Here is a 13,056-nt window from a genome sequence, read left to right as displayed (position 1 = left end):
GAGCAGCACGTTCTGTCTTGTCTCAGAGACTCAGTGTATAGTCAGCACTCAGAACACCCCACTAAGGTGCACGTGCGATCTAGTAATCATGCATTATCCCTCAGTCACCTTAACAAGTTCAGAAAGTTTCAAACGCCCAGCCCAGCTGCCCTAACCACCACGTATTTTGGAGAGTGTAGACGGGTCACTGGAATGTCATGTTAAAGGCACTGACAAGTGCAGCCATAAGGAAGTCTGTTTAACTCTGTCTGGGATGTTCCTGGTGGATAAGAATCTGCCTGCCAATGCAGGGCACACAGGTTCAATCACTGGTCCTGGAAGATCCCACATGCTGCAAAGCAACTAAGCCCAAGCACCACAACTACTGAGCCCACACTTGAGAGCCCTCGCGTCGCAACTGCTGAATCTGCGTGCTACAACTAGTGAAGCCCGTGTGCCCCAGAGCCTGTGCTCCACGCAACACGGGAAGCCACCACAACGAGCATCTTCACCATAAGGAAGAGTAGCCTCTGCTCGCTGCAACTAGAGAAAGCCTGCATGCAGCAACGAAGACCTAGCACAACCAAAAAAAAAAAAAAAAATTATCTTTAACTCTGTTTGGACAAGCTGCGTTCTCTGGGACTGTTTCCTCACATGCAAAGCAGAGGTGCAGGGGTAGTAACAGGACCTCCACACGGGGTGGGGGAAGTGGAGTAACACAGAACAGGTGTTTCACAGATGCTTGACAAGTGTCAGCAATTCTCCTCGCCGATTCCGTGTTTATGTCTGAGGACCTCTAACATCCCCTGAATTGTATCTCATGGTGACTAAAAACGTCTGGAATGAAACCTTCCTGGCTCTAATACGTAAGACTATCTAAGTGTTCTTAAGGAACTTGACCTCTCTGGACCTCCAGGCCTTCAACAGCCAAGTGAGAGTCAATCGTTTATCTCGTCCATCCACAGATGAATGGATAAAGAAGCTGTGGTACATATATGCAATGGAATATTACTCAGCCATAAAAAGGAATGCTTTTGAGTTGGTTCTAATGAGGTGGATGAACCTGCAGCCTATTATACACAGTGAAGTAAATCAGAAAGAGAAACATAAACATCACACATTAACACAGATATATGGAACCTATAAAGACGATACTGATGAGCCTATTGGCAGGGCAGCAGTGGAGATGCAGACACAGAGAACAGACTTATGGACACGGGGTGTGGGGTAGGAAGGAGAGGGTGGGATGAGTGGAGAGACTGTAGCATGGAAATATATATACTCACATGTGTAAAACAGGCAGCCAATGGGAATTTATGACTCAGGGAACTCAAACCAGGCTCTGTGACAACCCAGAGGGATGGGATGGGGAGGGACGCTCCAGAGGGAGGGGACATATGTATACCTATGGCTGATCCATGCTGATGTATGGCAGAAACCAACACAATATTGTAATTATGCTTCAATTAAAAACAAATTTAAAAAATCATTCATTTCTTCAGCACTGCCTTCTCAGACCAGATTGAGTCCTAATGTAGGAACTAATGTTCCTACCTCAAAGGGTCTTTTGAAGTAAAGAAGATAAAGTTACCAAAAATGCCTGATTAAAAACAATAAAGGGATGATATTTAAGAATACAAGACTGGAATCAGTTAAAATGACCCTAAGGCTGGCAGGTCAAACAACAACAAAGATGCTGTAGCTAGGAATTCATGTAACAACAGACATCTAAGATTTGAGGCCACAGAGGCTTGCTGAAATGCAAACATATGCTATTTATGAGGAGGCAGACCCCAAATCATAAAGAAATCAATTATCTGTAAGTTATCTAATAAGTTTAACACCATCCTAATAAAAATACAGGCTTCCCAGGTGGCGCTAGTGATAAAGAACCTGCCTGCCAATGCTGGAGACATCAGAGATGCAAGTTAGATCCCTGGGCTGGGAAGATCCCCTGGAGGAGGGCATGGCAACCCACTCCAGTATTCTTGCCTGGAGAATCCCCATGGGCAGAGGAGCCTGGAGGGCTACAGTCCACAGGGTCGCACAGAGTTGGACATGACTGAGCAACTATCACTCACATTCAGCATTTTATAAAAATACAAACAGGTTTTTATTTGAGGTATAGGCATAGGAGGACTGATTTGAAAGATGATGAGATAACAAAACAAGAATGGTCAGGAGAAGAACATTAATAGTAAAAAAAGAATGAGACCTTGCCGCTTGTGACAACATGGATGGACCTAGAGAGTATTAAATCAGAGACAGACAGTATCATATATTTCAGTTACATTTAGAACCTAAAAAATATTAATAAATGAACAAACACAACAAAACAGGGTTACAGACACAGAGATTAAACAGGTGGTTGCCAGAGAAGAGGAGGTTGGAGGAGGAGAAAAATAGGTGGGATAGATTGAAAGTGAAAGCGTTCATCGCTCAGTCAAGTCCGACTCTTTGCAACCCCAAGGACTGTAGCCCACCAGCCTCCCTCTGTCCATGGGATTCTCTAGGCAAGAATACTGGAGTGGGTTGCCATTCCCGTATCCAGGGGGATCTTCCCGACCAAGGGATCAAACACAGGTCTCCTGCATTGCAGGCAAATGCTTTCCCAAGTGAGCCATCAGGGAAGCTAGATTAAGAGGGACAAAGTTCCAGTAGCAAAATAAATGTCATAGCCATGAAACATACAAGGCGGGGAATACAGTCCGTAACTATGTAGCATCTTTGCTTGGTGGCAGATCTTAAAGTAGACTTCTTGTGGCCATCATTTTGAAATGTATAGAAATACTGAATCACTATGTTATATAATAGGAACTAACACAGCAGGTCAATTATATTTCAAAACAAACAAACAGATTTAAAAAAAGGGATCAGATTTGTGGTTTCAGGGGCCAAGGGAACTGGATGAAGATGTTAAAGGTACAAACTTCGAGCTATAAGGTAAATAAGTACTAAGGAGGCAACACGCAACGTAATTATAATCAATACCACTGTATGTTAAAAGTTGTTAAGAGGTTAAATCCTAAGCGTTCTTACCAGAAAAAGACCACTTTTTTTTCCAATTTTTAAATGTTGTATCTATAAGAGACGATGGGTATCCACTAAATATATTGTGATAGCCATTTCATGATGTATGTAAGTCAATCCCTTGTGCTATGCACACTTAAACTTATACAGTGCTGTATGTCAATTATATCTCAACAAAACTGAAAGAAAAAAATGGCCAGGAGAACTGTGAAAGAGAAGAGATCAGAGGAGCTAGTTCCACCAGAAACAAAGAACATGTTATTATGAAGCCTCAATAATGTAGAGGGCTGCAGTGTGCAAGTTATAAGAGCAGACAGGTCAAAGAGAACCAAAGGTCCGGAAATAGATCCAAATGCATGTGAGAATTTAATTTATGATAAAGGTGGCATCACAAATCATCAATGAAAAAGACGCCTGGTTCAATTTTAGGTCTGGGAACGACCAGGTAGCCACCTGGAAAAAAATTAATGTTGGATCTAATGTTGCACCCCAAGATTAACTTCAATTGGGTCAAAAACTTAAAATCACTAATTGGTCAAAATCTACTATCGGCTTCTGGAATGCCAGAGAAATGAAGAACAACTTCAGCGGCATTTCTGGCGTTCCTGAACTTATGTGGATCAATAACCACCGGACTGTATACAGTTTGACTGGGTAATACCAGCAGGGCATGGCACTTGGGTCTATTGTTACTTTGTGAATATTTACTTTCAACTAAAGGTAAGTATCCTAGTTGTCACCTGAGTGACAAATAGCTCTATGTGCTTTATATGCTGAAATTCTGTCAACTGATATATAAAAGCATATCTATATACAAGAACAAAATGCAAAAAAGCATATTATAGTAAAATGATGTAATACATAATATGAAAGCTGCTAACCTCACAGACAGCTATGAGAAACTGAAAACAGGCAAGTGGAAAAATATATTTTCAGTAAATTTTCATATTAAGAGATACATCTTCTCTTCAATAGAGGAGATTAAGAAGAGGAGGCAAGAATACACAGAAGAACTGTACAAATAAGGTTTTAATGACCTGGATAACCACGAAGGTGTGATCACTTACCTAGAGCCAGACATCCTGAAATGTGAAGACAAGTGGGGTCTCAGGAAGCATCACTACAAAGCTAGTGGAGGTGACAGAATTTCAGCTAAGCTATTCCAAATCCTAAGAGCTGATGCTGTTAAAGTGCTGCACTCAACAGGTCAGTAAATTTGGAAAACTCAGCAGTGGTCCCAGTACTGGAAAAGGTTAGTTTTCATTCCAATCTCAAAGAAGGGCAATGCCAAAGAACGTTCAAACTACTGCACAATTGCACTCATTTCATATGCTAGCAAGGTAATGCTCAAAATTCTCCAGGGTAGGCTTCAACAGTACGTGAACTGAGGACTTCCAGACATACAAGCTGGATTCAGAAAAGGCAGAGAAACCAGAGACCAAATTGCCAACATTGTTTCAATCACTGAGAAAGCAAGGGAATTCCAGAAAAACATCTACTTCTGCTTCATTGACTATGCTAAATTTGACTGTGTAGATCACAACAACTGTGGAAAACTCTTAAAGAGATGGGAATACCAGACCTCCTAGCTCATGAGAAACCTGTATGCGAGTCAAGAAACAGCAGTTAGAATCTTACATGGAACAAAGGCCTGGTTTAAACTTGGGAAAGGAGTAACATAAGGCTGTATATTGTCACCCTGTTTATTTAACTTATGCAGAGCACATCATGCGAAATACTGGGCTGGATGAATCACAGGTTGAAATCAAGACTGCTGAGAGAGATACCAACAACCTCAGATATGTAGATGATACCACTCTAATGGTAGAAAGTGAGGAGGAGCTAAAGAGCCTCTTGATGAGAGTGAAAAAGCTGGCTTAAAACTCAACAGTCAAAAAACTTAAGATCCTGGCATCCGGTCCTGTCTCTTCATGACAAATAGAAGGGGAAAAAGTGGAAGCAGTGACAGACTTTGTTTTCGTGGCTCCAAAATCACTGCGGATGGTGACTGCAGTCATGAAATTAAAAGACGCTTGCTCCCTGAAAGGAAAGCTATGATGAACCTAGACAGTGTGTTGAAAAGCAGAGACATCACTTTGCCAACAAAGGTCCATATAATCAAAGCTACAGCTTTTCCAGTGGTCATGTACAGGTGTGAGAGTTGGACCATAAAGAAAGCTGAGTGCCAAAGAACTGATGCTTTTGAATTGTGGTGTTGGAAAAGACTCTTGAGAGTCCCTTGGACTGCAAGGAGATCAAACCAGTCAATCCTAAACAAAATCAATCCTGAATATTTACTGGATGGACTCTGGCCATTTGATACGCAGAGCTAACTCTTTTGAAAAGACCCTGATGCTGGGAAAGACTGAAGGCTAAACGAGAAGAGGGCAGCAGAGGCTGAGATGGCTAGACAGATCACTGACTCAATGGACATGAATTTGAGCAAACTGCGGGAGACAGTGAAGGACAGGGAAGCCTCGCATGCTATAGTCCATAGGGTGGCAAAGTGTCGGACACGAATGAGCGACTGAACAACAAAATTTCCTGAATCATTCAAGGTTACCCTTTCACAAAGTCACCCTCTACTCAGTTGAAAGTGTTATTTAATTTTACAGACATACAGCTGGAGGGAACAAAATAAACAAATAGCTGATGGTGCTGAGAAATTACTGTTCTTGCAGTACATGGTCAAATTTTTCACACATAACTACTAAAAATGTATAATGAAATTGTAAAGTTTTTTTAAAAAATAAAACTTCAGCATTCCAGAACTTTATTCATTCTAAAATGATGATTTGGGTCTCTACCTGTTAGGGAATTTAAATAAATAGTTTTGTTTAGGCTTCAAAGACAAAGCAGAACAGACCTCTGACCTTGCTTCTAAGCTGCCTGGACACTGTCCTGACTGACTGACCTAAGTGCAAGAAGACAGGGGACAAATCTTGAAATTGTTGAGCCTCTGGAGGGGCCTTGGCCAGTCAAGCCCCAGGCTTAGCAACATAACATTCCAAGCTTTATAAGAGAAAACAAATAGCATTAATATGAAACCAGGGCTGCAATTTGCTCACAGATTAACGATGACATCAGTTTGTGTCCTAGGATTAAAAGCAGGAACCCCAAACTGCAATATTTGAAGTCTCACCCAGAGCGGACGCACTGCCTGGGCCCTTTACCCAACTGGGACTCCAGATGTGCTGTGTCACGAGAATTCCCAGCGCTGTATGAGTCTGGATGTTGGTCAAAACCCAGCACAGTACCCTCTGCTGTGTCTATTTCTCTTTTCTCTTAATGTTAGTATATTGAAAGTAAGCTAGATAACCTTTAATAAATATTGGTATTATTTATTTGTATATAACAAGTGGCTTATTTTGTTACCAAATCTTTGAGCTTGAGACAAAAGTGAAAACTTTTGGCAAAACGCTACCACATCTGATGGTAACATTCAACTATTCACCATTTATAACTTTATTGCTACTCTCGGGTATTCCTTTGGAAAAGGTGTAAGGGTTCTTTACATACTCTAATGTACTGTCTATAGATTATAAGATAAAGTCAAGCACGTATCTGCTGATACTTTTTAAGAGGACCTGTCTTTACACTTAGAAATGCCTCTTAATAGTAGGATTCCCTCGTGGCTCGGATGGTAAAGAATCTGCCTGCAATGCAGGAGACCTGCGTTCGACCCCTGGGTTGGGAAGATCCTCTGGAGAAGGAAATGACAACCCACTCCAGGATTTTTGCCTGGAGAATTCCTTGGACAGAGGAGCCTGGTACACTACAGTCCATGGGGTCACAAAGAGTCGCACACGACTGAGTGAGTATCACTCACATTCAGCTAAACTATGAATCCAATGCATCTTCAGGAGAGAAAGAGAGAGAGAGAAAGGAAGGGAGAAGAATACTAGAAGAAGATAGTACTAATTGCTATATATACCTTGGATTGCAGATAAATTTGCCTGCATAGAAATCCAAGTAACTTTCAACAGTAACATATGCAACAGACAAAGATGGAAGGCAAATGACAAACTCCCTAATGCTTTAAATTCGCATCACAGACAAACATATAAACGTCTCCTGAAACTGATGAGAAAGAACAACTAGCAACCCAATCTGAAAATAGGCAAAGATAAACAGAGTTCATAGAAAAAGAAATAAAACAGTTATTAAACATACGAAAAGGAACTCAAGGTCATTCATAATCCAGAAACGTACCTATTTGTCACCTATTACACTGGCAGAAATCCAAAGCTTAAAAAAATGCTGTTAGTGAAGCTATTTGGAGAACAGAGACTCACACGGGTGTTGGGGATGTGAACTCGTACCACGACAGAGAACAACCAGGTAAAAACTATCAAAATCACATGCATATATCCTCTGACCTGGGAATTCCACTTCTGGAATTTACTCTACAGATATTCATCTGTGCAAGCAACGAGTATCATTCACTATAGCAACGCTTGTCACTACAAAAGAATGGAAATGCAGCAAATATCCATCCGCAGGGGGATAGATAAATAAATTATTATGTATCATACAATACCAACCATACAATAAAATAGTATGTGCTTGGGAAGAAACCAACAACGACAAAGAATGCTCTGTGTCCTACTACAGAAAGACCTCCAAGATCTGTTATGTGACAAGGCAAGAAGCACAATGGTGGGTACAGAATGCTCTTCTGTGGAGAAAGAAGGGGGGAGTGGGGGGAATAATACAAATTTCTGTTTTTATTTGCTTGAATTTGAATTTAAGAACGCTAGCCCTCTGTATGGTATTTTTGAATCACATGAATGCACTCTCTCTTTGTGACAGGCTGCAGCATGGCTCCCAATTCTTCACCCTCCCTCTATCCACACCCTTGCTTCAGCCTCACTGTGGGTGGAATGTACTTTCCCAGCCCTTAATGTGGCTTGGCCGTGTGACTTGTTTTCATCAATGAGTGGAAATGGTTGTATGCCAGGGGCTTGCCAGAAATCAGAATATACTATAAAGGCCACAGTAATCAAGTCATGGAAAGTGGAAGTGTTAGTCACTCAGTTGCATCTGACTTTTTGCAACCCCACGGACTGTAGCCCGCCAGGCTCCTCTGTCCATGGAATTCTACAGGCAAGATTACTGGAGAGGGTTGCTATTCCCTTCTCCAGGGGATCCTCCCAACCCAGGGATCGAACCCAGGTTTCCCACATTGCAGGCAGATTCTTTACTGTCTGAGCCACCAGGGAATCTCTAGTCATTATGGTGTTGGCAGTAATTCATAAATTGCACACTGGATCAAAAGAGAAAAGAATCTTGCATTAGATTCCAGAATATAGTCAGCTCTCCATACCTGTGGGTGGCATATCCTTGGATTCAACCAACTGCAAATCAAAAAAATTCAAAAAAAAAAAAAAAATCCAGAAAGTTCTAAAATGCAAAACTTGAATTTGCCGCTCACTGGCAACTGTTTATGGAGCTTTTGATTGCTTGTATTGTGTGTGTGTGCTTAATCGCTCAGTCATGTCCAACTCTTTGCAACTCCATGGACTGTAGCTTGCCAGGCTCCTCTGTCCATGGGATTTTCCAGAGAAGAACATTGGAGTGGGTTGCCATTTCCTTGTTCAAGGAATCTCCCCGATCCAGGATGAAACCTGTGTCTCCCATGTTTCCTGCACTGCAGGTAGAGTCTTTACTTCTGCATCACCAGTCTTGCGTTCTATTAGGTATTATAATTAACCTAGACATAATTTAAAGTATATGGAAGGCTATACGTAAGTTATATGCAAATACTATACCATTTTATTTAAGGGATTTGAGTATCCACAAAGTTTGGTATCCTCAAGGGTCCTGGAACCAATTCCCCCATGGATACCAAGGGACAACTGAATGAAAGGTTCACGTGTGACAGAGATGCATTGAATTCAGTGGAAAAGAGATGAAGTGTTTAACACAAAGTACTGGCACAAGTGGCTATCTACCTAATGAAAATAAAATAGGACACAAATGTATACTAGATCCAAAAATAAATGCCAGGTGGATTAAAAGCATAAGTTGAAACAATTAATGTATGGCAAAACCAATACAATAAAGTAACCTCCAATTAAAATAAATAAATATTTTTTTTAAAATCTTTCAAAAAAATTAAACAGAATACATATATAATCAAATGATCAACGGACTTCCCTGGTGGTACAATGGATAAGAATCCACTGGCCAATGAAGGGGGCACAGGTTCGATTCCTGGTCTGGGAATCTTTCGCATGTTAGGGAGCAACTAAGCCCGTGCACCGCAACTACTGAGCCTGCGTGCCTAGAGCCCGTGCTCCACCACAGGAGAAGCCATTGCAATGAGAAGCTTGCGCACTGTGATGAAGAGTAGCTCCCCTCCATCCCCCAGTCACTTGCTGCAAATAGAGAAAGCCTGTGCACAGTGAAGACCCAGCGCAACCAAAAATAAATACAAACAATCAAGGGGATCTCCATAGTGAAGCCTGGAAATCTAGAAGCAATAAAAGGAGACATAATTGATGACCTAAGAAAGAAAAATATTTGTACAGAAAATCATACCACAAAGTCAACAGACAAAAGTTTATTCTGCAAAATATGTTTTCAAGACAGGACAAAAGATCAGTAGCAAAAATACATAAAGAACTTTTACAAACTAATTTTTTTAAAAAAGTTTCCACTTCTGCTAATCATAAGGTCAGTTCAGTTCAGTCGCTGAGTCATGTCCGACTCTTTGTGACCCCATGAATTGCAGCACGCCAGGCCTCCCTGTCCATCACCAACTCCCGGGGTTCACTCAGACTCATGTCCATCGAGTCATTGATGCCATCCAGCCATCTCATCCTCTGTCATCCCCTTCTCCTCCTGCCCCCAATCCCTCGCAGCATCAGAGTCTTTTCCAACGAGTCAACTCTTCGCATGATAAGGTAGCTTGTATCAAACCACATATCCTAGCGATTACAACTATAAACTCTGGGTAAAAGAAGAAAAACTATGACCTGACAGCCCTGGCAAAAGCTGGAAGGAGGCCAACACGTGGAAGGAACAGCAGTGACCGAATCCTGTATCTTTACAAGCGTTGTGTCTATGGCCTGGGTGATAGAAATCCACCACCTTGGGGGAGTCCCCAGGTCTGCATATAAAGTCTTCCCCCATCTCTGACTGACCCAAACCATGCAGACACGAAGCAGCCTAATTAAAGAATCAGATTTCAGCTACTTCCCAACAAGGGGAGACAGAGTTTGGAGTGTGAGTTCAGCATAGTTAATAAACAAACAAAAATATACCAGAATCCATAGCTTCTGTAACACATCATTCATAATGTCCAGAATATAACCCAAAATGACCAGACAAACGAAGAGCAAGAAAATGTGACCCAAAACTCACGAGAAAAGGTGATTACAGGAACTCAACCCTGAGGTACCCAGGTGTTATAATTAGCCGAAAAGGATCTTAAAGAAGCTATTCTAACTATGCTCAATAATAGAGGAATAGGAAGTTTTAGATCTGAAGATAACGTACCTAAAATAAAACAGTACTGGAACTGACTTCCACCAGAACTGGAGGAGGGAAGAAGGAGTCTGTGGCCCTGAAACTAGGTCAATAGAAATGATCGAATTTGAGGAACCAAGAAAAATATAATTAGGAAAAGATATGAACAGAGTGTCAGAGACCTGCGTGGCAATATCAAAAGGATCAACATGTGTGTAGCTGGTGTTCCAGAAGGACAGGAGAGAAAGAAAGGGGCAGCAAAAACACTTGAGGAAATAATGACCAAAGCTACACTTGGCAAAAGATAAATTTACAGAGCAAAGAAGGCCGGCAACCCCCTATCAGGATAAACACACACAAAATCTAGGAACAGCACAATCAAACTGCTAAAAACCGAAAATAAAGTGAAACTCTTGAGAGCAGCCAGAGAAAACCACTAGATTATATACAGGAGAGTGACTACTTGGGTTACCACTAGCTTCTAACCCCCAGTAAGGCGTTCAGAAGACACCAGAACATCTTTAACGTGCTGAAAGAAAAGAAAAGAAAAACAAAACCATGTCAACCTGAATTCCATGTCCAGTGGAAATTTCCTTTAAGAATGAAGGCACAAGAAAGACATTTTCGGAAAAACTAAAGTGAGAATTCACCATCAGCAGGCCTGCACCACAAGAAACCCTAAAGGAAGTTCTTCAAGCCGAAGGCAAATGATAACTGGAGGGAAACTTCAGGAAGGAATGAACCAGAAACCATACACATACGGGTAAATATAAAAGGCTATCTTTTTAATCTCTTATTTTCATGCATTAAAGCTACGGCATAAAGTTTGAGGACAGTAAGTGAAACTCTAAGGTTTCAAGACGGTTACATTTGGTACACAGGTAACTAAGTAGACTGAAATGTCGTGCATTTGGTTCTGTTTGGACTGAAAAATTGTCCAAACTGATGGAATTGTACACTCCTTATGATCGGTGCACACTGCTGTAATTTACATCTAAATGTTTTAAAGTGCTTTCTTAAAATAAAAAAAAAAGCACCTGGCTCACAGTAGTTATTCAATTACTGTTATTTATTATTGCTCAGTTCAGTTCAGTTCAGTCGCTTAGTCGTGTCCGACTCTTTGCGACCCCATGAATCGCAGCACGCCAGGCCTCCCTGTCCATCACCAACTCCCGGAGTTCACTCAGACTCACATCCATCGAGTCAGTGACGCCATCCAGCCATCTCATTCTCGGTCATCCCCTTCTCCTCCTGCCCCCAATCCCTCCCAGCAGCAGAGTCTTTTCCAATGTTAGTAGCCTGCTAAACTACAGAACATTGGTTTAAGAAATATTGTCTTCTTATTGCTGAAAGCAATGCAGATGTCCATCAACAGATGAATGGATAAAGATGTGGTGCATATGTGCAATGGAATATTACTCGGCCATAAAAAAGAACGAGTTTGAGTCAGTTCTAACGAGGTGGATGAACCTAGAGCCTCTTATACAGAGTGAAGTAAGTCAGAAAGAAAAACAAATATTGCGTATTAATGCATACATACGGAATCTAGAAAAATGGTATTAATGAACCTATTTGCAGGGAAGGAATGGAGACGCAGATGAAGAGAATGGACTTGTGCACGCAGTGTGGGAGGGAGAGAGTGAGATGAATGGAGAAAGTGGCATCAACACATATACGCTATCAGGAGTAAGATGGATAGCTGGTGAGAAGTCGCTATATAACTCAGGGAGCCCAGTCTGGTGCTCTGTGATGACCTAGAGGGGTGGGATGGGGCGAGGGGAGAGAGGGGATATATATATATATATATATATAAAATTAATTATGGCTGATTAGAGTTATTGTGTGGCAGAAACCAGTACAATATTGTAAAAGTTAAAAAACAAAGAAAGAAATACCATCTTATCTCAGGGCCAACCGAGTACATGCTTGTCCTTCCACCCAGAATGTTCTCACCCCATACTCTTCCCCTGGATAATGCTGAGGCAGCCCTCGGTCTTAGCCTAAATGGCATTTCCTTTGAGAAGCCTGGCCCAGCATCCTCCCAGCAATGGACAAATGAATATCTCAGATCATATGCCCCCACAGCACCCTGGACCTGCAGCACTTTCTGCTTGTTGTCCATTTCCCATGAGGCTGTAGAGCCCAAGGCCCTGGCTCTGCTCTCTGCTGAATCCCCTACCCTTGACACAGTGCCTGGTGCCCAGAGACAAAAGGATCCCAGACCTCCTTTCTCCTTCCCCACATACCGTTTGGCTCTCTCCAGGTCATCGTTGGCTTGCTCCAGCTCTCTGATGTACTTCTGCAGTTTATCTTTAATGGCTTTCGTCTGGGCAAGGTCATCCTCTAAGGCTGAGATCTGCCGGTAGCCTTCAGAATGCTGTGTTTTAAACTTCTCCTGAAAGACAGAATTGACACTGAGTGAATGACTTAAGACTCCCAACAAGGGTGTTTATTTCCTTTCCTCGTCGTCTCCTTAGGACGCTGAAGGTCAATCCTAGGACATATTCTCTCCCATTGCAGTGCACGTGTGTGGTTCCTAGCCACTAAGCATCCGTTCCTCCCCTCTGCATAGCC

At 41.8% G+C, this 13,056-nt stretch overlaps 1 protein-coding gene across 4 annotated transcripts in view; it reads right to left on the bottom strand.

Annotated features, from left to right (window-relative positions):
- The window catches only part of NDE1 (nudE neurodevelopment protein 1), a 35,831-nt gene that overhangs the window by 7,431 nt on the left and 15,344 nt on the right, over window positions 1-13,056 (bottom strand). For all 4 annotated transcript variants that reach the window (XM_042239759.2, XM_042239758.2, XM_042239760.2 and 1 more), the window contains one exon: window positions 12,729-12,877. In XM_042239759.2, the coding sequence (XP_042095693.1) occupies window positions 12,729-12,877 (149 nt within the window). The remainder of the gene's footprint in view (window positions 1-12,728; window positions 12,878-13,056) is intronic.

Source organism: Ovis aries, chromosome 24 (genome assembly GCF_016772045.2).
Source record: "Ovis aries strain OAR_USU_Benz2616 breed Rambouillet chromosome 24, ARS-UI_Ramb_v3.0, whole genome shotgun sequence".
Taxonomy (NCBI): domain Eukaryota; kingdom Metazoa; phylum Chordata; class Mammalia; order Artiodactyla; family Bovidae; genus Ovis; species Ovis aries.
Note: the sequence above shows the minus strand (reverse complement) of the source record. Positions and strands in the feature narration are given on the sequence as shown.